The 26,735-nt window shown below is 43.1% G+C and overlaps 1 protein-coding gene across 1 annotated transcript in view; it reads left to right on the plus strand.

The window, feature by feature from the left end:
- Positions 1 to 18,913, plus strand: part of LOC141259122 (glutathione hydrolase-like YwrD proenzyme) — a 107,921-nt gene extending 89,008 nt beyond the window's left edge. Inside the window, exons 10-12 of the mRNA XM_073674640.1 lie at positions 12,624 to 12,794; positions 15,684 to 15,768; positions 17,789 to 18,913. Coding sequence (XP_073530741.1) covers positions 12,624 to 12,794; positions 15,684 to 15,768; positions 17,789 to 18,045 — 513 coding nt within the window. The 3' untranslated portion in view covers positions 18,046 to 18,913. The remainder of the gene's footprint in view (positions 1 to 12,623; positions 12,795 to 15,683; positions 15,769 to 17,788) is intronic.
- The last annotated feature ends 7,822 nt before the right edge of the window (positions 18,914 to 26,735 follow it).

Here is a 26,735-nt window from a genome sequence, read left to right on the forward strand (position 1 = left end):
GTTACATTTTCTTTCTGAGAGAAAACAGATGCAAAATAGGAATTAAAAAGTTCGGCCTTCTCAACATCCTCTCTTACCATTTCTCCATTTTCATCCTGTAAAAATCCTATAGCATCTTTGACTTTTCTTTTACTTTTGACATACCCCCAAAATCCTTTTTTATTGCTTTTGACATCTCTTGCAAGCCTTAATTCATTGTCAGCTTTAGCTAACCTGATACGTGCCCTGCAGGATCTGCAGACTGCATTATAATCTTCTTTAGATATGCCTCCCTCTTTCCATTTAATAAACATTTCTTTCTTTCTTTTTAGCATGTGTTTAAGTTCTGTGTTCATCCATCCTGGTTTCCTTAAATGCTTCCCATTCTTCCTACTTTTCGGGATTGTTAACGATTGTGCTTTGAGAATCTCATTTTTAAAAATTTCCCATCCTTCCTGGACATTTTTGTCCTTAAGGACATCCAGCCATTGGATCCCTCCTATTCTCTTTCTGAGTCTCTTAAAATCTGCCTTTCTAAAATCTAACCTTGAAGTTTGAGTCTTCACATGTCTTCCTCCTCTAGTTATCCAAAATTCTATAATAGCATGATCGCTGCCTCCTAGGGTCCCAGCCACCTTTACCTCCTCAACCATTTCCTCCCTGTTTATAAGGATTAGATCCAAAGTAGCAGATCCCCTTGTTTTCTCCCCTACCTTTTGGAAGATAAAGTTGTCAGCAAGAGAGGATAAGAATTTGCTTGACCTGTTAGTTTTACTTGAGAGAGATTCCCAACAAATGTCTGGATAGTTGAAATCTCCCATGACCACTATGTCATATTTTTTGGAGAACTTGGTCATTTGATACATAAAGAGTTCATCCATATCTTCAGCTTGCCCAGGTGGCCTGTAGTAAATGCCTACAATGGTGTCCTTTCCGTTGTTCTCTCCTTGTATTCTTACCCAAACAGTTTCCACAGAACTCCCAGTCTCTGCTTCAATCTCTGTGCAGATATACGCTTTTCTAACATACAATGCAACACCTCCTCCTCGTTTATCAAGTCTGTTTCTTGCAAATAAGTTGTATCCTTTTAGCCTTTTATTCCAATCATGTGTATCGTCCCACCAAGTTTCAGTGATTCCAATGACATCATATTCCTTTTCCTGCATTAGTAGTTCCAATTCTCCTTGTTTGTTGCCCATGCTTTGTGCATTTGTATAAAAACATTTTAGTTTGTGATTGGTTTCTCTTCCTCCCATATTTTTATTATTTAAATTGTTTTGTCTTTGTTCTTCTTTTCCACTTCCAGTAGCAGAGATCTCAATAGTATTTGTCAGCTGTATGGCTTTTTCTGGCCTTTTGCTTCCCTTCCCACATTGTTCTAGTTTAAAGCTCTTCTGATGAGTGTAGCAAGGCGACTTCCAAATACATGTTTTCCAGTCTTCGTAAGGTGCACCCCATCTCTAGCAAGTAGTCCATCGTATAGGTAATTCATTCCGTGATCCAGAAATCCAAATCCTTGTTGACGGCACCATCGACGTAGCCAGTTGTTCACCTGTAGAATCTTATTCCACCTCATTGTTCCATGGCCATCCACTGGGAGGATGGATGAGAAGACCACCTGCGCTCCCAATTCTTTCACTTTCTTGCCTAAGTCTTCAAAGTCACTGCAGATGGTTTCCAGGTCCTTTCTTGCGGTGTCATTTGTCCTCACATGTATTAGCAGGAATGGGTAGTGATCTGTAGGTCTGAAGAGTCTTGATATCCTGTCAGACACATCTTTAATTTTTGCTCCTGGAAGACAGCACATTTCTCTTGAGGTTATGTCTGGTCTGCAGATAGCGGCCTCTGTTCCTCTTAACAGGGAATCCCCCATGACCACCACTCTCAGTTTTTTCTTTACAACATTCTTCTTTCTCCATCCAGGAGGATTCTGAGGGCTTACAAGGTTATTCATTGCTGGCAAAGTCTTATTTTACTGTATTTCTTCATGGTTCTCCTGCGTGAGAGCCTGGTACTGGTTCCTGAGCAGTATGGGTGCTGACTGCCTCTCGATCCTCCTGCTTCTGTGGGTCACATGCTTCCATTCCTCTGTTTCCTCAGGTGCAGTTCGAATTTCTTCTCTTTCTGAATCATGAAAAGATAATTCTGCTCTGTCTAAGAACTCTTCACCTTCCTTAATGATTTTCAAGGTAGTTAACCTCTCTTCTAGATTTCGCAACTTTTCCTCCAACAGGGACACAAGCTTGCATTTCTGGCATGTGAAGTTTGGCTTTTCCACTGGCAAGTCTGTGAACATGTAGCAGGATATGCAGCTCACCAAATGGCTCCTGGACTCTTCCATGTTCTTATTGTTAATGTTCTGAAAAAAGCTTAAAAAAAAAGCTTCAAAATGCAAATTATCTCCTCAGGACTCCTCCCCTGGTTTACCGATGTCCTCTTTTCAGCTCCAACAGCCAAAATCCAGTGTTCTTTGAGCTCGCGGAGACTCTTCACTTACCCCAAAATGCAGTGGGAATATGCAAATTATCTCCTCAGGACTCCTCCCCTGGTTTACCGATGTCCTCTTTTCAGCTCCAACAGCCAAAATCCAGTGTTCTTTGAGCTCGCGGAGACTCTTCACTTACCCCAAAATGCAGTGGGAATATGCAAATTATCTCCTCAGGACTCCTCCCCTGGTTTACCGATGTCCTCTTTTCAGCTCCAACAGCCAAAATCCAGTGTTCTTTGAGCTCGCGGAGACTCTTCACTTGCCCCAAAATGCAGTGGGAATATGCAAATTATCTCCTCAGGACTCCTCCCCTGGTTTACCGATGTCCTCTTTTCAGCTCCAACAGCCAAAATCCAGTGTTCTTTGAGCTCGCGGAGACTCTTCACTTACCCCAAAATGCAGTGGGAATATGCAAATTATCTCCTCAGGACTCCTCCCCTGGTTTACCGATGTCCTCTTTTCAGCTCCAACAGCCAAAATCCAGTGTTCTTTGAGCTCGCGGAGACTCTTCACTTACCCCAAAATGCAGTGGGAATATGCAAATTATCTCCTCAGGACTCCTCCCCTGGTTTACCGATGTCCTCTTTTCAGCTCCAACAGCCAAAATCCAGTGTTCTTTGAGCTCGCGGAGACTCTTCACTTACCCCAAAATGCAGTGGGAATATGCAAATTATCTCCTCAGGACTCCTCCCCTGGTTTACCGATGTCCTCTTTTCAGCTCCAACAGCCAAAATCCAGTGTTCTTTGAGCTTGCGGAGACTCTTCACTTACCCCAAAATGCAGTGGGAATATGCAAATTATCTCCTCAGGACTCCTCCCCTGGTTTACCGATGTCCTCTTTTCAGCTCCAACAGCCAAAATCTAGTGTTCTTTGAGCTCGCGGAGACTTTTCACTTACCCCAAAATGCAGTGGGAATATGCAAATTATCTCCTCAGGACTCCTCCCCTGGTTTACCGATGTCCTCTTTTCAGCTCCAACAGCCAAAATCCAGTGTTCTTTGAGCTCGCGGAGACTCTTCACTTACCCCAAAATGCAGTGGGAATATGCAAATTATCTCCTCAGGACTCCTCCCCTGGTTTACCGATGTCCTCTTTTCAGCTCCAACAGCCAAAATCCAGTGTTCTTTGAGCTCGCGGAGACTCTTCACTTACCCCAAAATGCAGTGGGAATATGCAAATTATCTCCTCAGGACTCCTCCCCTGGTTTACCGATGTCCTCTTTTCAGCTCCAACAGCCAAAATCCAGTGTTCTTTGAGCTCGCGGAGACTCTTCACTTACCCCAAAATGCAAAACGGAAAAACGGAATGAGGCCTACAAAGAAAAGAACACAGTACCTACAGTCAAATATTGTGGAGGTTTAAATATGTTTTGGGTATGTTTTGCTGCCTGTTGCACTGAGTGCCTTGGCTGTGTGCAAGGCATCATGAAATCTGAAGATTGCCAAAGGATTTTGGGTCTCAATGTAGTGCCCAGTGTCAGAAAGCTGGGTCTTCCAGCAGAACAATGACCCCAAACATACTTCAAGAAGCATCCAGAAATGGATGGAAACAAAGGGCTAGAGAATTTTGAAGTTGCCAGCAATGGAGAGATCTAAAAATTACTGTTGAGAGAAGGCACCCTTCAAATGAGAGAGCTGGAGCAGTTTGCAAAAGAAGAGTGGTCTAAAATTCCAGATGAGAGGTGTAAGAAGCTTGTTGATGGTTATAGGAAGCCAATGATAGCAGTTATTTATTCCAAAGCGTGTGCAACCAAATATTAAGTTGAGGGAGCCAACAATTTTGTCCATCCCATTTTTGGGGTTTTGTGTGAAATTATGTCCAATTTTGCCTTTTTTTTATTTCTCAGTTTTTTTTGTGTTGTTCCAATACACACAAGGGAAATAAACACGCGTATAACAAAACGTGTAATTGCAAGAATTTTCTTTAAGAAATATTTCATTTTCTGGAACAATTTCAAGGGTGACATGACTTTGGGCCATCACTGTAATTTGTAGGGTGGACTCAAAAGTGTTCCTGCGTGATATATTTAGATAAAATGATAGCTTTCTGCAGATATGATTTATAAGACTGTGATGTAAATAAGAAAGTAAATCTGGAAAGGTAATGGTCACATTGCGTAAAGGCCCCGTCACACATAACGAGATCGCTAGCGAGATCGCTGATGAGTCACGGTTTGGTGACGCAATAGCGATCTCGCTAGCGATCTCGTTATGTCTGACAGGTAGCAACGATCAGGCCCCTGCTGTGAGATCGCTGATCGTTACAAAGCTTCCTGGACCATTCCTGGGTCGTTGCGCTCCCGCTGGGCAGTGTGCATCGTTGTATTTGACACCTTGTCAACGACCTCGCTAGCGATTCAGAACTGAGACACATTGAGGTGCATAAATTGGACTTTTCTGCGTTCATCGTCCCTGATTGGTGGTCGCTACTGCGTCCTTGTTTTTTTCAGATCCCACCAGCGTTCTCCGGCTGTGACTCCACTTTGAACAAATCAGACATCTTTAGCGAAGTAGGTATTGTTTGGGGTCTCAAATGAGTTTCCATTTTTAATTCATTTATAGGACATCTACCAATTATCTGCTATCATTGCTCTTCAGGGAGGGAGGGAGGGCTTGGCTTCTATCTGTATATATATGCTTTTGCATGGACAGATATTTTAGGGGTCTCGTGCACACACACCCACACAGCACGTTTTCTGACACGCTGTCGTGGCCAACCGCTTCAGAGTTTTTCATACGCCAATTAACATGAAGCTTAAATCAATAGACTGTTCTTTTGGCCTGTTGCACGCTTCAAAACTTTCTTCGTCGACGTGATGCAATTACGTACTGTCCGCCTGGCTTTGTGGACTCTGTGGACCGAGCCAATGGGGAAGTGGAGCTCGGTGAATAGCGTGCAAACGATCCTGCAATTGCAGGCCTTCAACCAGTGGGACATGGCAGAAACACCCATGATGCGAAGACCTGCCGCGACAACTGCTGCCAGTATTTTAACGGTCCTGGTGCCCCGTCACACATAACGAGATCGCTAACGAGATCGCTATTGAAGCCAAGCCCTCCCTCCCTGAAGAGCAATGATAGCAGATAATTGGTAGATGTCCTATAAATGAATTAAAAATGGAAACTCATTTGAGACCCCAAACAATACCTACTTCGCTAAAGATGTCTGATTTGTTCAAAGTGGAGTCACAGCCGGAGAACGCTGGTGGGATCTGAAAAAAACAAGGACGCAGTAGCGACCACCAATCAGGGACGATGAACGCAGAAAAGTCCAATTTATGCACCTCAATGTGTCTCAGTTCCGAATCGCTAGCGAGGTCGTTGACAAGGTGTCAAATACAGCGATGCACACTGCCCAGCGGGAGCGCAACGACCCAGGAATGGTCCAGGAAGCTTTGTAACGATCAGCGATCTCACAGCAGGAGCCTGATCGTTGCTACCTGTCAGACATAACGAGATCGCTAGCGAGATCGCTATTGCGTCACCAAACCGTGACTCATCAGCGATCTCGCTAGCGATCTCGTTATGTGTGACGGGGCCTTTAGTGTACGGCATGTTCTACACTTAATGATTCAGAGCCAAAATTGTAATGTTTCCATAGTATAAAGCTGATTCCCAAATCACAGTATCCAAGGCAGTTTTGAGGTATAGTTACATTGGTGGCCAAAAGTATTGGCACCCCTGCAATTCTGTCAGATAATACACAGTTTCTTCCTGAAAATGATTGCAATCACAAATTCTTTGGTCTTATTATCTTCATTTAATTTGTCTTCAATGAAAAAACACAAAAAGAATTGTCCTAAAGCCAAATTGGATATAATTCCACACCAAACCTAAAAAAGGGGGTGGACAAAAGTATTGGCACTGTTTGAAAAATCATGTGATGCTTCTCTAATTCGTGTAATTAACAGCACCTGTAACTTACCTGTGGCACCTAACAGGTGTTGGCAATAACTAAATCACACTTGCAGCCAGTTAACATGGATTAAAGTTGACTCAACCTCTGTCCTGTGTCCTTGTGTGTACCACATTGAGCATGGAGAAAAGAAAGAAGACCAAAGAACTGTCTGAGGACTTGAGAAACCAAATTGTGAGGAAGCATGAGCAATCTCAAGGCTACAAGTCCATCTCCAAAGACCTGAATGTTCCTGTGTCTTCCGTGCGCAGTGTCATCAAGAAGTTTAAAGCCCATGGCACTGTGGCTAACCTCCCTAGATGTGGACGGAAAAGAAAAATTGACGAGAGATTTCAACGCAAGATTGTGCGGATGGTGGATAAAGATCCTCGACTAACATCCAAACAAGTTCAAGCTGCCCTGCAGTCCGAGGGTACAACAGTGTCAACCCGTACTATCTGTCGGCATCTGAATGAAAAGGGACTGTATGGTAGGATACCCAGGAAGACCCCACTTCTTACCCCGAGACATAAAAAAGCCAGGCTGGAGTTTGCCAAAACTTACCTGAGAAAGCCTAAAACGTTTTGGAAGAATGTTCTCTGGTCAGATGAGACAAAAGTAGAGCTTTTTGGGAAAAAGCATCAACATAGAGTGTACAGGAAAAAAAAAGAGGCATTCAAAGAAAAGAACACGGTCCCTACAGTCAAACATGGCGGAGGTTCCCTGATGTTTTGTGGTTGCTGCCTCTGGCACTGGACTGCTTGACCGTGTGCATGGCATTATGAAGTCTGAAGACCACCAACAAATTTTGCAGCATAATGTAGGGCCCAGTGTGAGAAAGCTGGGTCTCCCTCAGAGGTCATGGGTCTTCCAGCAGAACAATGACCCAAAACACACTTCCAAAAGCACTATAAAATGGTTTGAGAGAAAGGACTGGAGACTTCTAAGGTGGCCAGCAATGAGTCCAGACCTGAATCCCATAGAGCACCTGTGGAGAGATCTCAAAATGGCAGTTTGGAGAAGGCACCCTTCAAATATCAGGGACCTGGAGCAGTTTGCCAAAGAAGAATGGTCTACAATTCCAGCAGAGCATTGTAAGAAACTCATTGATGGTTACCGGAAGCGGTTGTTCGCAGTTATTTTGGCTAAAGGTTGTGCAACCAAGTATTAGGCTGAGGGTGCCAATACTTTTGTCTGGCCCATTTTTGGAGTTTTGTGTGAAATGATCAATGATTTGATTTTTGCTTCATTCTCTTTTGTGTTTTTTCCTTGCAAGCAAATTAAATGAAGATAATAAGACCAAAGAATTTGTGATTGCAATCATTTTCAGGAAGAAACTGAGTATTATCTGACAGAATTGCAGGGGTGCCAATACTTTTGGCCACCACTGTATATTTATTTTACTCACTTATATAGCGCCATTAATTCCACAGTGTTTTACAGACATTATCATCACTGTCCCCATTGGGGCTCACAATCTAAATTCCCTAAAACACTGGGAGAACATACAAACTCCTTGCAGATGATGTCCTTGGTAGGATTTGAACCCAGGACCACAGCGCTGCATAACTAGAGTGCTAACCACTGAGGCACTGTGCTGTCCCCCAGTCATGCACCCCAAGTGAGGTTTATGGCGTTATCACACTACAATTATAACAATACATTTCTATATTAGCCAGAAGTAATAAAAATGGAATAGAAAAGTCTGGGGAAATACAGTTTCACTACAGACATAAGATATTGCCATCATCTTGCCTTTCGTGCCATATCCACAATTCATGCTGTTGTAAACTGAAGACCGTCCCAATGTCAAAGTCCTATTTGTTGCAAAATGGTAGATTATGTTTGATGACAATGAATTTGTCCTTCTAGTTCACATTGCCGTAGGGTTGACATGTTGAAAAGTGTAAATGCTGCTTAAAGGTTTATTCCAATCCCATTAACAGCAAGGATAGATAATAGTTGGATGTTAAAACCTAACTTTTAATATAAACACATAAAATCTGGAGAACATGTAATCAAAACAGGCAGTACCACACAAAAAATGAGTGCTCAATAGTTCACCAGTGCACATGAATAAAAAAGGTTCGGTCTCACCCCTTCAGTGCCCAGAGCGGGCCGTCCATAGTTGCAGGAGAGAAGTGGGGGTGAGGGTATTAAATGCTATTAGGCTACCCTGTCATGCCTGTGCGCGTTTCCCATCCTCACAAGGACAGTCCCCAAGTATGGTCTTGTCCTAGATAGTGTCACTTAATTTCCTCCCGACACGTTTCATCCACTAGTCAAAATGGGCTTATCAGGAGAATAGGAATATGTATTAGGGATTATTCAAAGGTTCAGATATTAGAACCGTAACAAGAGTCATCGGGACTGAAGTTTTCCAGGGTTGCCCGTGTAGAGGGGAACCCTGTCCTGTCGGCAGAGTGCTGCATAACTAGTCAGAGTAATAGCGAAGGCCATTTATTCCAATTCCATAAAGTGATGGCACATCACTAGGTTATAACTGTATGATTGGTGGTGGTCTACCCTCTGATCTTGAGAATAAGGGGCTTCAGCACTCTGGCTCCTTTAGGGTATGTGCGCATAGCATCATTTAGACGCCGGTGCAGCTGGCAGTCATTCTCCTGAGTCCGTTGTTTTCACTCTACACAACTAAGTACAGAGAACAGGCGGCTTCCAAGCCCAAAGAATTAGCATGTCACTTCTCGTAACTGCTCCAGGGTTTCTGAACCCAGAAGTGATTGAACATGTGCACTAGGTCACTTCTTTTAATGTTCATTTAATGTGTGACTTTGCGGTGCTTTTTCAGGCTGGGTCTGGGTGAAATCCACATGTGGTGTGCACATGCCCTTACAGTCTTTACTTGTATAGTGTCCCTGCTATCTGCAGTGGTGCTCAAGTGAATGTGTTCACTGAACAGCGGGATGATCGTGCGGCCTAGAGATATGCCATCACTTTATGAGCTGGAAATACCTATTTAAGAGTCATGGATTTGTTCAGACATGACACAATCTACATGTGCTTATTGCATTGCAAATGGGGTTAAAATACCTTATCAAACCTGCAGAGTGGAAACTTCTCCCTTTCTCTCTGTCTATTTGCTCTGTGAATGACAAATCCCTTTAGAAAAAAATACATTTATTGTGATTAGAAAAAAACTAAAATTAAGCTTTATAAAATATACATAGCACTGTACAGCTGCATTTCTTGTAGAATCATTTTACTGTCCCCTGAAATAGTCTATTTTATATATTTATCATGAAGTGCTGAACTTTCTCTGCCCGCGATTGGTCTATCCAATTCTATTGACGTAAAATTACGAAACTTTAATAAGCACAATAAGCTGGAACCTGGGAGCGGTCTGATAAGATTTAGCTGCTCTACTTTGTAATGTCACTGAACACTCCCTTACTAAGGACACTCACATGATCTTTGTTCATCATCATCCTATAGCTTTTATCTCACTCATTCTATAAACTATACGTCACATTTATGTGAATCTGACACCAGGACTGACCCTTTTACCTGCATCACTTGTTCCATAAGAAAAAAAAAAATAAGCCGACAGGAGCACAGACTCGTGAGATGAGAAATAATAGCAGATTACTATCCCTGACCCTTCTAGTACATATTTTATTCCACTACCACTCTATCAATGGTTGGTGTTATAGCAATTTATTTCCCAGCTTTCCCTTTTCTAGCAGAAGAAATGTATTTGCTGTATGTATCTCACCAATATAGTAATCCTTGTTCATTGGACCAAAGTGAACTGACCATAATTAACTAAAAAGAACACAAACTAGCTCTAAAGTATCAAACACAGATATTGTGTTGATCTTCAATGTAGTTGTTTTATCTTCAATGTAGATTTACAATACTAGATCATGTGTGTCTTTTTGTGACATTTAAAGTGAGTAACTTTTGTATTACTGTATGTCTGTGTATATTTCCCCAAAAATGTGGTCTTTATAAAAAGCGAATGCATGTCTGGTGTTTAGGACCCGGGTACACAAATGGCCTTTTCGAACAGGAAAAGAGAACAAGATCTCTGGTGCCACCTATTGGAGCTAGTAATCCTAGAAGTCAATATTGACCGTTTAAAGAGCCTTGCTGCATGAGGATATAAAGGCCTTCTACTTTGCACTAATGAGGGGTTATGAAACCTAAGACCGCTCTCAAATGGAGGTTTTTTTTGTTTTTTTTTTAAGAAGATTCTGGTTGGACTTTATATCCTAAGTCATGTGGCAAGGTCTTTAAAGGATCAATATAGACTTATAGGATTGCTACCACAAGTAGATGGCACCAAAGGCGCTGATCCCTTTCTCTGTGAAGACGCTATTGGTATATCATCTTCTGAGGTAGCATTGCCTGGCCTACAAGTTTCCCTATGCCCCGGACCTGGTTTAGGGTAAACACTTGCAAATTTGTGCAGTTACATTATACTTGAAAAAGTATTCATATCATGTGAACTTTTACATGTTTTTTCACATTGTACCAACTAACTCAAATGTATTTTATTGGGATTGTATGTGCTATACCAACACAAAGTAGCAAATATTTGTGAAGTGTAAAGGAAAAGATACATATTTTTCTAATCATTTTAAAAAACATAAATCTGAAAACTGTAACTTGCATTTGTATTTAGCCCCCTGTAGTGTGATACCCCTAAATAAAATCCTAAGTGATCAATTGCCTCCAGATGTTACATAATTAGTAAATTGAGTTCACCTGTGTGTACTTTATTCTAAGTATAACTACAGCTGTACTGTGAAGGCCTCAGAGGTTTGTTTGAGAACATTAGTGATCAAACCGCATTATAAAAACTAAGGCACACACCAGATAGGTCAGGGATAAGGTTGCGGAGAATAGTAAAGCTGGGTTAGGTTACAAAAATAACCCAACCTCTGAACATCTCACAGAGCACTGTTCAATCCATCATCCAAAAATGGAAGGAGTATGGCACAACTGCAGACCTACCAAGACATGGCCGTCCACCTAACCTAACATCCCAAACAAGTAGAGAACTAATTAGAGAAGAAGCCAAGAGGCCTATAATCAGTCTGGAGGAGCTGCAGAGATCCACAAAGATGAGAGAATCTACCATCAGGACAACTATTAGTCATATACTCCACAAATTTGGCCTTTATGGAAGTGTGGCAAGAAGAAAGCTATTTTTGAAAGCAAGCCATAAGAAGTCCTGTCTGCAGTTTGCAAATAGCCACAGCTACGGGACACAGCTGGCATGTGGAAGAAGGTTCTCTGATCAGATGAGACCAAAGTAGAACTTTGTGGACTAAATGCAAAACGCTATGTGTGGCGGAAAACTAAGACTGCACATCACCCTGAAAACACAATCCCCACCGTCCAACATGGTGGTGGCATCATCATGCTGTGGGGTTGTTTTTCCTCAGCAGAAACAGGAAAGCTGGTCAGAGTTGATGGGAAGATGGATGGAGGTAAATACAGGGTAATCCTGGAGGAAAACCTGTTAGAGACCGCAAAAGACTTGAGACTGGGGGGTAGGTTAACCTTTCAGTAGGATAATGACCTTAAACATACTGACAGAGCTACAATGAAATTGTTTAGAGCAAAGCGTATTCATGTGTTTGGCCCAGTCACAGTCCAGACCTAAATCCCATTGAGATTCTGTGGCAAGACTTGAAAATTGTCATTTACTGACATTCTCCATCCAATATCACTGAGTGAATCGAGTGTGCAAAGAAGTGGAGACATACCCCAAAAGACTTGCAGCAGTAATTGCAGCGAAAGGTGGTCCTACAGTGTATTGACTCAGGGGGGACGAATACAAATGCACATCACAATTTTCAGATTTATATTTTTAAAATAATTAGAAAACCATGTATCCTTTCCTTTACACTTCACAATACTACTTTTTGTTTGTATGTCGCATAAAATCCATTTTAAGTTTGTGGGTGTAGCATGAAAATATGTGGAAAAGTTCACAAATTATGAATACGTTTTCAAAGCACTGTATATTATGTAGGGATAGAGAAGTAGCCATAAGCTGAGAAGATTTATTAAGGTATTCCAAAAGGTTCGGAAATATGGACCCAATTTCTGCTAATTGGATATGACACACTGATTTTTGGCACAGCTCCATTTTTTGGTTGTTTCTACTGAATTCTCTGTGTTCCTAATTCAGTTTTACATCCACTAGTTTACTGTAGATACAATACTGGAAAATGTGCAGTGAGGCAAAAAAATATATAAACCATACTTATATTTGGTTTGAATATTTTAGAACCGAGGGAACAATTTCTCCCTTTCCTCTGGACACCCCAACTGTTTGGCACCTGGAAAACGTCCTTTTCACACAATCATCCCAGCTATGGCCACTAATGCTCACAATGAAGATTTGCTGTGCAGCTTTGGTGTTATGGGAGGATTCATGCAACCTCAAGGACATGTCCAGGTAAATATGGTGACATGAATTTTTTTGGGATGGAAACATGTAAACCTACAACATCATCAGATTAAAAAAAAAAAAAGAATAAATGTACATGAACTTCAAGTCATCTTAAAGACAAAAATGAAGCACAGTGTAAGGCCCCCTTCACACGTCCTTTTTTTATGTCCGTATGCGGTCCATTTTTTAAGGACCACAAATATGGACAGACGCACACCCATTGTATTCAATGGGTGTGTGCACATGTCAGGTTTTCCACACAGACCGTGTGTCCGTGTGAAAAACCCGCAGGCATGTCAGGTGTTTTTGCACAGCACAGACAAAATGCATGCTGCACATGTGCACATTGATGACACATGGATGTCATCAGCATGACACGCAACGGCACCTGGGAAAAAGCAGTACAGGTTCGCGCTAATCCCAGGCGCCGGCTGCTGAAGGCAGCTCTCATCATTGCCTCCTGGTCATGCTGAGATCAGCGTGACCAGGAGACAATGATGGGAGTTGTATTCAGCACCCGCTGTGTACATCCTGTGTAAAATGAAGAATTCAATTTTTTTAAAAAATGGCGTGGCCAGCAGAGGGGAAGCCACCCACTGGGGGCTGATCTTACTAGCCAGGATAAGAGGCCATTAGCAAAAAATGTTTCCTGGCTATTAACAGCTCACAGCTGTTTGATAAGCATTCACTGGCTAGATTACAGAGGGACCCCCAAAAAAATATACGTAGGGTCCCCCTATAAATTCTAACCAGCAAAGGCTAAATAGACAGCTGTGGGCTGACATAAATAGTCATGGATATTGGCCTCCTCCGAGGCTAATAAGATCATCCCTCAGTGGCCCCAGAAATGGCGCATCAATAAGATGCACCAATTCTGGCGCTTAGCCTCGCTCTTCCCACTTGCCCTGGTGCGGTGGCAAGTGGGGTAATAGGATTGGAATTGATATCAGCTTTGTATTGTCAGCTGACATCAAGGCCAGGGGTTACTAATGGAGAGGCATCTATAAGATACCCCCATAGTAAGTTTTGAAATAAACACATCAAGAATAAAATGCTTTATTTGAAATAAATGTCAACACACAGTTTTACACATTTATTAAAAAATAATAAACGCAGTTTTACTCACCTTTACGCCTAATCCATTGAAGCCAATGTTCCCTGTGAAAAAAAAAAAAATACTTTGTACAAACTTTCTACTCTCCAGTCCTTCATATATCTTTCCAGCCACTACACCGATGCCTCCACCATGTGCCAGTCATTGCACTGGTTGCTCATTCACTACAGAATACAGTGCAAACTTATCTCTCACCCACAAAGCTCTCTACATTTCTGAACCACCCTATATCTCCTCCTTTATCTCTGTCTATCTCCCTACCTGTGCGGTCCATTCTGCAACTTATCTAAAACTAATATTCTCAATAATCAGAACCACGCATCTCCGTCTCCAACACTTCTCTCGTGCTGCCCCAGTTTTCTGGAATGCACTACCCCAGATGATCTGACAAGTATCTAGCCCCCACATTTTTAAGTAGGATTGCTACTTCCAATGGGTGGCACTAGAGTTCAAGTCCCCTTCTCTCTGAAGAGACAATTTGCATATTTAATTTCTCAGAGGCCCATCAAGACGTTTAAGTCTCCTCATACTCCTCATACTGGTGTGCCAGACCTGGCATGTCACTCTCCACTCTTACCCCTTGGATCCCAGTCTTAGCCTCTCACTTAGCCAAATCAGATCTCATACTTTGTACTGACGAGAGGCAATACCCTGAAACACTGTCTGCAAATTGAGATTCTGATTTGGCTTTTATCCGAAGTCATATTGCAAGGCTCATTAAAAGGTCGAAAATGACTTGTAGGATTTCTACTTCCAATAGGTGGTACAAGAGTTCAGGACCTTTTCCTCGCTAAAGAGACAATTTGCATATTTAATTTCCCAGAGGAGCATGCAAAGCATTTAAGTCTCCTCATACTGGAGTGCCACTCTCCACAAGGATAAGTGTGTTTTAAATACACATCTCTTTAGACAAGCCTATATCACCTCACTTCACTAATCTAACTCTTCCCTGTTCCCTTATTCTAAATTTTCCTCAAAGTCTGGCCCCTCCTATTCATCTGTCTCCAAATCCTCCATGCACCCAATAGCACTTGGTGACTGCACTTAGACCAATACTGCCTGGTGACCGGATCATGCAGCTTTATTTGAAATGCCCTATTTATTACAATGATGACTGGACCATACATGACAAGCATGCTCTACCTATTGTATCACCTTCCCTATTTCCTTATAGATTGTAAGCTTGTGAGCAGGGCCATCAATCCTCCTTTAACTGATGAACTATGTGTTACTTTGTAATGTCTTGTATTGTCTGTACATGTCCCCACTCAATCGTAAAGTGCTGTAGAATTTGTTGCCGCTATATAAATAAAATTATTATAATTATTATTATTATGCACTGTTCCGCCAACTGGTTTTGACTCCCTCATTTATGATTGACAGCACTGACTTGTCTTGAGTGAGCACTGTCTGCGGAGAAAGCTCAGGCAAGCCAGTGAGGGAGGTGGCGGCATCCAAACCAGTGGGCGAAACAGGAACACAAGGGTGCGCCAAGTACTCTAAATAGCATATTTGATTAAACTTCCGTTTCTGCAGAACAGAAGCATCGTTTAGACCACCAAAGGTGAGATTTTCGCAGTGCCAATATCCCCTCAAGGCTATGTGCTTAGTTTACACTGTCCATTTGGGCTGCAAGACTTCCTTTTACTCTGGCGCCTATTAATTTGATAAATTTTCCCTAATGACTGATTACATGGCTTTAATTACATGACAACAGACCACTCCTATACACAAATCTCAAAGTTCAGGTTTATTTTACCAGCACTTTGCTTATTTCAAAGGTTCTTTTAAACATGGTAGAATTTCGAATGAACCCTCAACGAGCACTGGACGCCCCTCGGTTCTATGTGGAATATATTCAGAAAGGTAAAAGTCTCTTACTCAAATAATGTACCATAAGTGACCACTAAAGAGAGTTAATCACTCAATCAGGTGCTAGTAAAGCTAATTTGACTGGTGAATCAGCCTTTATTATTTCCAGTCAGAAGGTGAAATAGAGATCATAATAATGCTGAGAATTATTTTCTGCTATAAAAGACTCCAGGACTGGGTTCACACATGCAGTTTTTTTTGCCAAGGACAGGATTAGATCCAAATGGAAAAAAAAAGTATAACAAGTTTTTACTTTACTTCTCTGATGTATCTACTACCAACTTAATTTTATTAAAACTGCATAAAAAATTCTTTAAAAATTGTATGTATTATTCCGTCAGGTTCGGTTCACATTGATTTTTGATGAGGATTTTGGAGCATATTTTGGTCCAAAATCCACATACAAAAATGCTTAAAATGAACTTTGAACAACATTCCTATCTATCAAAGTGCACATGCACATCTTCTGTTCAGAGTAGGAATAAATGCAATAATATACAGAAAAAACATTACTTAACTAATTACGGACCGGCCATAGGCTTTAAATGTCCAGCCTGACTGCATTCTAAAACGTTACTGTATACATGCAATTGTGCATATGCGGGAGCTGGGATCCGGCTGTCAAACACAGCCAAGCTCCCCATAGAGAAGGCACATGCAGTTTATTACCATCTTTTCCTTCTCGATCACTGTATATGCAGCGCTGAACAAGTTCTATTTAAACAGTAATAGCAGGCACTAATGGTGTTTCCTCCTCCAGAGCCAGTGGCCATGTGATTGCTGTGTATAACAAGGGAGCAGGAGCTGCTGGTTCCTAGGAGACTCAGTCAGCTCTGCTATGTAGCCAGGAGCCTGCATTTCCACTGTAACTGGGGTTAATATACCTGCCCCAGATACAAGGGAAATCAGTAAAAAAAACAATAACGTTTTTATGACCTTATGAGGGGGCACACTATGTGCACAGCGGACCACACACAGACCAGCTATGTGCACAGCGGACCACACACAGACCAGCTATGTGCACAGCGGACCACACACAGACCAGCTATGTGCACAGCGGACCACACACAGACCAGCTATGTGCACAGCGGACCACACACAGACCAGCTATGTGCACAGCGGACCACACACAGACCAGCTATGTGCACAGCGGACCACACACAGACCAGCTATGTGCACAGCGGACCACACACAGACCAGCTATGTGCACAGCGGACCACACACAGACCAGCTATGTGCACAGCGGACCACACACAGACCAAATTTTTTGACTTCTTGGAAAAAATTATCAGCATACTGTATAATGTTCCTGGTCATGGACCAGGTTAGTGCAAGTAAATATCAGGCAGCTTTTTCACCCGTCCGTTATGCAGACAAGTGCTCGGAGCTACACACGGAGCAGTGGGGTGCATCAGTTTCCACTTTGGAGCAGTTAAGTTGATAGCCCTGCGAGACCGATATTATTAAGTTGTCAGTTGAGATAAAGTTCTGTCGATGATCTCTGCAGGGACTTTCGACTCAGACCACCCCTCTTCTTTCCTACAAGCAGATGTTGGGAAAAATGGGATTAAATAGTTGGTATTTATTTATGCCTGATGCTTTGTTCCCAGGTAGATAAGCCATTGGCAGAGCTGACATCAGTAGACAATAAGCAGCCACATTGGAGTGGGCCAAGTGCCGTTTATATTCTTTAATTGGAAAATTACATTAATAAAATCAATTCAAACTATCCCAGTCTTGGGTATAAAATTAGATTAAAGTCATCTGAACACGCTGATTTCACCTGATTAAGATGATGACGGGTCAGACAGGGATAAATGTAACCCTTTAGTTCCCAGGTAGATGAGCAGCCTCCACAGCTCGCTCGTGTGTATGGGCACCGTTAGGCTGTTATTCTGCCAAATAACTTTCCACAAATGTACACATCACATAATCCCGTTATATATATTTCTTATGTATTATTTGTATATTTCTTGTGTACTGTATGTATGTTTGACTTTTTTTTCATATTCAGATCAGAAATGGCACCTGTATCTGGAGGAAGGCTTTCCAGGGAACATTGCAGAAGACTTAAAAGCAAGAGGTCATCTGGTACATTGGCCTATCACTGGTCATGACAGGAAACTTTTTGGACGTGGGCAAATTATTACTAAAGGGGATTGGTGGAAATCATGTGACATCTTCTCTGACGGCAACAAGGTGTGGTGGGCTGGCTCTGACCCTAGAGGCGATGGCTGTGCAATGGGTTATTGCAGTGTAAATGGCAGCTAATCGTTACAGACAAGAGTCTCCTATCTACTAAGTGCCCTCATTATATATTCACCAAACATGAGCAAAGAAATACACGACCAATCAGAACAGTGAACAGTAAAGGGGATGCAGCACAGCAGTGCTTTCATTCTCACAGTGGATGTCCCAAAGCTGGACCCACACCTATCATAAACCAATGCATATCATAGCAATATACCCCACTGTATACGATAGGAAAATGATTCTAGCAGCTGATGAGCACTGACAATAATGTGTTTTACTTTTACATCCAATTGTTCTGTTTGCAAATGAAACTGCAATCATGGTAGTAAATGTTTTCTTCTAAAGGAATGTAAACGTTTTCAGACACATTCAATAATTGGGAAAGTCATATTGTGGAATATTGGGCTTACCTTTACAATATACATTCATTTGTACATTTATTTATGTGGGTCTATAAATTATGCCCATACTGCAAAGAGAGTGCATAGTTTGGATCTGGGCCCCCACTAACATGTTGGTCAGATATATGGGCCCCTGTAATAATGTCCCCTTTCCTGTAATATTGTCCCGCGACCTGGCCCCTGTTGTGCAATAATGTCCCCATCTTGTAATAATGTCCTCCGTCCTGGCACCTGTGCTGTATTAATGTCCCCCGTCCTGGCCCCTATGCTGTAATAATGTCCCTCATCCTGTAATGTCCCCTGTCCTGGGCCCAATCTTGTAATAATGTCCCCCTCCTGATACCTATCCTGTAATAATGTTGTCATGGGTTTACCGCGACAGAGAGGAGCCAGAAGACCGCAACGTCTGAGTTCACATACTCTTGCATTGAGTAGACTCACTTCTCCCTCTTATTAAATGCTGCTAGTTTCTTTGCAGGAGATAATCTGCTCAGTCTGTGTAATTTTTTCTTGAAAGTTCTCAACTGTCCCATCCTCTTCTAATTTTATTTACCTTCCTCATACCTTCGGTGTTTCCCTCTGTTGTCTGTGAGCGCAGATTTTGTGTGTTTGGTATTTTCATTTATCCCTGTACGTCCTTTCCTTGTTTGTCTGGTTGGTATATTTTCATACACTATTCCTCCCCACTTCCCTAGGTGGTGGAGGGGACAGATAAGGCTGATTCACGAGAACAGCAAGGTACGTGGCCCCAGCATCTTCGCCATCTGAAGTAACCTGGAGAACAGGGATAGATAGGGTGCCCATAGTGTTAGGCTATTTTTTAAGTCACTTTCACGAGTTACTGGATAACTACCTCTTCATCAGTGTTAGGGACAGAGTAGGAGCCACTGGTCCCAGGTTGTCAAATAGCAGCATTGTGACAAATGTCACACTTCCTGTTACCTATCCTGTAATAATGTCCTCCACCCTGTTATAATGTTCCCCATCCTGTAATAATGTCCCCCTTCCTATAACCTATACTGTAATAATGTCCTCCATTCTGGCACCTATGCTGTAATATTGTCCCCCATCCTCTAATAATGTCCCCCTAGCTGGCACCTATCCTGTAATATTGTCCCCCTTTTTGGCCCCATCTTGAAATAATGTCCCCATCCTGTAGAAATGTCCCCTGTTCTGTTCACTATCCTGTATTAATGGGCCCTTTATGTAATAATGTTCGCCCTCCTGGCGCTTTCCTCAAACACATTTAAACATAAATAAATACATTTTTCTTACCTTTCCTTTTCTCTAGCAGCAAGCAGGGTCCTTCCTCCTCCATAACCATTGCAGTGGGGTGGGTGGCACATGGAAGTGACATAATGTCCCGCTCGCAACGAGCACGCCAACGTCAGTTGTTGGCCTCTGATTGGTTGGTGGGCACTATAGCTATTGTGGCGCAGGGAGCTGGTGGTTCTCTGCCCCACAATAAATGTCAGCCGAATTTGCATCCAAGGACGCACATTCAGTTGATAATGCACGGACCCGATTCACCCTCTGCGACCGCAATCATTATGACCCTGGATGGAAGGTATTGTGACTAGCTCCAGTCAGATCACTGTTTCCTTGTCTAATCTGAGAGAAGTAATCTGCTTGTTGTGAACAGCGCCTCCTTTTTTTCAGATTGGTTGTATTTTTTGTCTAAAAAAAAAAAATTGTATAAAAAAAAGGAACACAGATTTCAAGTTACGCACCAAGTGACTTTCCGCTTTTTCATTCCATTCCATTCTATTCACCATTTTTTGGTGTGTGGTGGAAGTCCGCTCTGTGCCCACTACAGTAGAGCGTCACTCTAGAGTGGTGTTCCAGCCTTCGCACCTTTCCTAATGTACTTTATGCTTTAATGAGGCTTGTTGGGCTCAGTATACCTGTGAATATTATCTGATATTCCTATTTTACGCACTCATGGTTAAGGTTTATAGTCACTCTCTTTGCTGTGGTGGGCTTATATCCCACAGTCAGTCTGAACTAGCATTATTGATAGCTGCAGCTGGGATCCGAGAGATCTCCAGTCCCGGCCTCTACAGTCTGTTACATATGTCCTAATTGTGGTCTTCTAGCTGGATCTAATTATATATTTATGGGAGGGGGTTAAATAGATTTGCTGATAGGCTGTGCCTATCGTAGGAGTAATATAATGCGAGGCATATAGTATGGGTTTAGGTAATGCCAGCTTATAAAAAGTAAAGGAAAGAAACAGAATAACTTGACAGAAAAGGGCAAATCTAGGATTTACATTGGATTATATGGTACCAAACCTGTTCTCTGTAGGACTTTCCCTGCTGAACATGATCGCTCCTATGTATATGTGTAAACAAAACTTCCAAGGGAGTTACCGAAATGACTCAACATAGTGCAAACTTCCCTGAGTCACATGCCTAAACAATGTGATGTGGACTCAATGTATTAAAGCTTCATTAATATCATGACGTGAGATTAGAACGATTATTATGTCGCGTCACTCTATGTGATTACTGGCGTAGTAGTACATCAGCCAACTCATTTCTACCACTTTCTGCTGACAGAAGCAGTAGTTTTCCTGGTGCACAGCTCTGCATCATGACGACATCACAAGGACATGAATCATGTGACGCTGATTCCATTTCAGATATTTCTTTATCATTTTGTTTTGTTGATCTTAGGACGGCTTCTTCATTCTCATCTAGATTACATGATGAGGTGCAATGTTTACAGGAGTGTGCCGGCTGGTTGGCATTTGACTGTGTTGTATTTTTGACAGTGGTGGGGGGAAGGTATTACAGCAATGTTGTGTTCAAAAACGCATGTAAAATCCGCATGAAAAAACACATGCGTTTTTCTGGCAAGGAAGATGCAGAAATGCTCAGGAAAATGTCTGCTTCATTTCTGCATCGTGGGCACATAGCCTTATTCACTTCAATAGAAAAAAACTGTAATATCCTACATGGCTGCTAAAAAAAAAAAAAGTAAAACGCAGGCAAGTACAAATCAGCCGGCAAGGTGGCCTTACAAATCAGATAAATGGCGGTGTATGGTGGTAAAGTAATGTGTATGGTGGTGTCGCATGAGATAAGGGAAAGTCGGGAGACTGACGGCAGCTTACTCCTTTCTCCCTATGGAAAACACATGCGCACAATGCAAGCATGCCTATGGGGGATCCGGAAGAATGGCTGTTGGTTGACAGTAGAGTTGAGCCACCCCCGTAGTGTTCGGGTTCGGTTAGTTGAACACCGGTGTGTTCGCCGAACTGTTCTCGAACACCGTTAAAACCAATGGCAGGCAAACAAAAACACATAGAAACAAATAGAAAACACCTTCAAAGGTGTCCAAAAGCTGACAAACCGCTCAGAATACACAACTAACACATGGAAAAGTGACAAGTACATATAGTCATGCGAAAAGAAAAGAGGTGGAGGAGTAAAAGGAGGGGGAGACACAGATATAGGCATGTCATGCCCTTCTAAAATCAAGAAAGGCTGGAGTAAAAATCTAAAATCAGCCTACCAACACCCAGACGTCGTGACAAGAAAATAAAAAAAAGAAATATCTTTAGGTAGAATGTCAGTTCCATTCAGAACACTTTCCTTACAAGACGTAGTGGTATCCCCGTTGTGAGTTGTGCCAAAAACGGAACCCAATACATTCGGACTAATCCACCATTTGTCATATCCAAGGGGCAGGTCAGTAAACGACAACATCAACGCGGAACCAAGTACAGTAGTATATACTGTACATCCTTTGACAAGGCAGTAAGGCGGATCAAGAAGTTGGGAAGGGTCACCCTAATGGCCAAAACAGACATTGATGCGGCGTTCCGGTTACTTACTACCTGTGCCTCCGAATAGTGTCCACCTATTGGGCTGCTTCTGTGAAGGAGCATACTATATAGATCGCTGTTTGCCCATGGGGTGGTCCAGATCCTGCTCACTATTTGAGGCGTTTAGTTGCTTCCTCGAATGGGTTGTATTGGACGTTTCTAAGGGGGCACATATTATCCATTACCTCGACAACTTCTTATGCCTGGGCCCAAAAGATTCTCCACAGTGTGAATACACACGGTAGTCCACCTGTGAGGAGAGAGCTGGAGGGAGAGCGGACACCACAGAGCCGAGGGGTTAGATGGAGAACGGAAGAAGGAAAGAGGGCGAGGGAGGTAAAGGAGTACAGTGGAAGGCCGACCTGAGCTCCCCCACGTTCCTGCTGGGCGGGGAACAGCCCTGGGAAGAAAAGCCACTTGCGCATCTCTTTGAGGTTACGGGCGCGAGCGGGCAGAGGGACTACGCTGGAGTGCGAAGCCGACACGGCCAGTCCGTTCCTGCCCGTGCGACCTCCGTGTCGCCGGGTTTGTGCCAGAGCCGCGGTGGACCCTGACGGCCAGCCCCCCTCTCCCAATACTGGTGCCTGTCCGCTGGTGGGTCGAGCCCCCCCGCGGTGGAGGCAGGTCTAAGCTCTGTAACTTTAATTGGCTCTGTAATTTGAATGAGTACACTTTAAATCCTTTTACAAGGATCTATTGGAGGGCAAGTCTGATGCCAGCAGCCTCGGTAATTCCCTCTCCAGTAGCGTCCACTAAAGCTGCTGCAGTTAAAAAGCTTTTATAAGGATTGGGCTTGGCGGTCCACAGCAAGGCGTGCTACCCCCAGTCCCAGCCCCTTTGCCTTGGGGCGCCTCCCCGATGCTCTTCACTGAGTGTCCCGGGGGCCCGATGCATATCCTTTGAAAAAATTAAGTGTCCAAACCACAGGTGGTGTAGCTTGCTTAACAGCTGGGATACTCCGCTGACTAGCAGACACTGTTACTAGGCCCAAAGTATTGCCTGGGCTAGATGCAGTTAAAAATTTGTAATTAGATCTACAGGCGCTGGCTACTCCGCTGACTAGCAGACACTGAAGCTTTGGAGCAGACCTCTGATTCCCAGGCTATAGTATGAGTAAACAGCTCTTCAGACTCAACCATCTGTGTTACCCCAAGCCATAGTGTAAGTAGTTTCTTATGGTTAAAAGGGGGGGGGGGGAGACCCGACCCACCTGGCATTGACGATGCCAACTTCATGTAAAACACAGCAAGGGGACTCCAAAAAGAGTCTCCATTTTTTCCAAAAATTGTGGCACAGACACCACTTAAGTGGCATCAATTGTCCCAGAGTTGCTTAAAATGGTTGGTGAGGTGATTTTCCAAAATCCTCAAGCTTTTAGTCTCCCCAGGATGACACAGGTGGGGCTGATGGTGGTTGGCCCGGCCCTCTAGGCCGCATTGTAGCACAGTGAGCTTCGCACTGCAACTTATGCTTCATATCCATGTGACGGTTCAAGCTTAAAGTACTCAAAGTATTGTTTTTTTGACCTCTACTTAGCTTTTGGTGACAAATGTTACAGATAACATGAGTTGGGTCATCCTTAGCGATCTCAAAAAATGCCAAGGCTATGCAAGGTTTAGAGTCCATGCGACACTGCTACTAGCAATACTAGCAAATGATTGGCTGGGTTAGATGCAGTAAAAAATTGTTATTAGATACACAGGCGATGCAGCTTGCTTCACAGCTGGGCTACTATGCCCAAAGTATTGGTAGACTCTATACTAAATAAGGAAGGAGTCACTGACTGTGGTGGCCCCTCCGCGGGCCGTGTCGATTGGTCATCCCCTTTCGCTGCCCCTTACTCAACGAATTCACAAACATCTCCCGTTGGTTTGGAGTTCCATTATGCCCAACAAAAACCATAGGCCCCACAACAAAGCTATCGTTCTTAGGCATCGAAATCGACACCACAGCAAGGTTGTTCCGCCTCCCACGGGAAAAAATACCAAAACATTACACCTGATTGAGGGTTTTTGTGCAGTATGGAAAGTAACACTACAGCAGATGCAAGTATTACTAGCTCTCCTCGTGTTTGTGAGCCGGGTGATGCCAGTCGGAAGGGTTTTTTCTCGTCATTTATCGCCCGCAACAAGAGGGGCATCAAAACCGAGTCATAGACTCAGAATCAGCAGGCAGCTACGGGCGGACTTAGAGGTGTGGAAAACCTTCTTATAATCATTCAACGGTCACACGTTATTTATGTCAGCAGAACAGTCCAACATTGAACTAAGATTATTCACCGGGGCGGCAGAATCAGGCGGATATGCAGCGATACTAAATAACCAATGGTGCACAAGCTTATGGCCTCCGTATTGGGCAGAACAAGTGCTGACAAAAAAACAGACACTCCTGGAACTCTTCCCAATAGTGATAGCAATAGAAATATGGGGCGCGCGCCTGGCTAACAAAAGTATACGCTTCATAACAAAAAACACCAGCCTAGCGCACTGCATTAATAAGATGGCATCATCGTCTCTCCCAGTGCTAGGCCTACTACGCCGGCTAGCATTCCTGTGCCTAAAATACAATGTATGGGTCCGCGCTAGCCACGATGCTGAGGGGTCTAACGCTGCTGCTAACGCTTTATCACAATTCAATTGGCAGATTTTCACAGAGCTCCTCCCCAACGCCCACCCATCGGGCAACAGTTGCCCACCCTCCCTATTGGATCTAGTGGCAAATAGTTGATGCCATTAATCAGCGCGTCAGTTGCCCCGTCGACGTGGCAAGCATACAGTAAGGCATGGGAAGAGTGGACACGACTAGTAGCAGGCAGACGGGTTGACCAATGTGAACAAGCCAGATTACAAGTCACCATAGAATTTCTCCACCAGCTAATGATGAGGGGCATATCAGGGGCGTCAGCGCAGCGGTGTCTGACCAGAGTAGCATTTCACTTCCAACTACTGAATTGGGGACATGTGACAAAGAGATTCATCATCAGACAATCCAGAAAAGGGTGGAAAAGGGGTCAGGCAAGTCAGGAGTGTAGACGTGCCGTCCCGTGTCACTAAAACTGATTTCTCACATCATATCCCTAACACCATTAACATGACACTCACAATTTGAAGCTACACTACTGTCTACTGCATTTGCTATCGCCTTCTTCGGGGCGCTATGCATAAGCGAATTAGTCCCTCAATCCAAAATTACCACCAGTGGAGGCTTATTACACCAGGACGTAGTCATAGCCAATAATGCAATACGTCTACGCATACGCAAATCGAAAACGGTTTCAGCGGGCAGGGGCACTTGGGTATTTCTACAACCCACAAACGGTACACTGAGTCGGGTAACAATAGTAGAAACATATACACTGTGTGCAGAATTAATAGGCAAGTTGTATTTTAGAGGATTATTTTTATTATTGATGAACAACTATGTTCTCAATCAATCGAAAAGACTCATAAATATCCAAGCTTAATATTTTTGGAAGTTGGAGTGCTTTTTTTTAGATTTGGCTATCTTAGGAGGATATCTGTTTATGCAGGTAACTATTACTGTGCAGAATTATTAGACAACTTAAGAAAAACCAAATATAATCCCATCTCACTTGTTTATTTTCACCAGGCAAACCAATATCCGTGCACAAAATTTAGAAATAAACATTTCTGACATGCAAAAACCAAAACCAAAAAAATTAGTGATCAATATAGCCACCTTTCTTTATGATGACACTCAACAGCCTTCCATCCATAGATTGTCAGTTGCTTCATCTGTTTTCGATCAACATTGCGTGCAGCAGCCACCACAGCCTCCCAGACACTGTTCCGAGAGGTGTACTGTTTTCCCTCCCTGTAGATCTCATATTTTATGATGGACCACAGGTTCTCTATGGGGTTCAGATCAGGTGAACAAGGGGGCCATGTCATTATTTTTTCTTCTTTTAGACCTTTACTGGCCAGCCACGCTGTGGAGTAGTTGGATGCATGTGATGGAGCATTGTCATGCATGAAAATCATGTTTTTCTTGAACGATACCGATTTCTTCCTGTACCACTGCTTGAAGAAGTTGTCTTCCAGAAACTGGCGGTAGGTCTGGGAGTTGAGCTTCACTCCATCCTCAACCTGAAAAGGTCCCACAAGTTCATCTTTGATGATACCAGCCTATACCAGTACCCCACCTCCACCTTGCTGGCGTCTGAGTCGGAGTGGAGCTCTCTGCCCTTTATTAATCCAGCCTCTGGCCCATTAAGAGTCACGCTCATTTCATCAGTCCATAAAACCTTTGAAAAATCAGTCTTAAGATATTTCTTGACCCATTCTTGAAGTTTTATCTTATGTTTCTTGTTCAAAGGTGGTCATTTTTCAGCCTTCCTTACCTTGGCCATGTCCCTGAGTATCGCACACCTTGTGCTTTTTGATACCCCAGTAATGTTGCTGCTCTGAAATATGGCAAAACTGGTGGCGAATGGCATCTTGGCAGCTTCACGCTTG

The sequence above is a fragment of the Phyllobates terribilis genome, unplaced genomic scaffold (assembly GCF_046119375.1).
Source record: "Phyllobates terribilis strain yellow unplaced genomic scaffold, ASM4611937v1 Scaffold_3__8_contigs__length_932513732, whole genome shotgun sequence".
Classification (NCBI taxonomy): Eukaryota; Metazoa; Chordata; class Amphibia; order Anura; family Dendrobatidae; genus Phyllobates; species Phyllobates terribilis.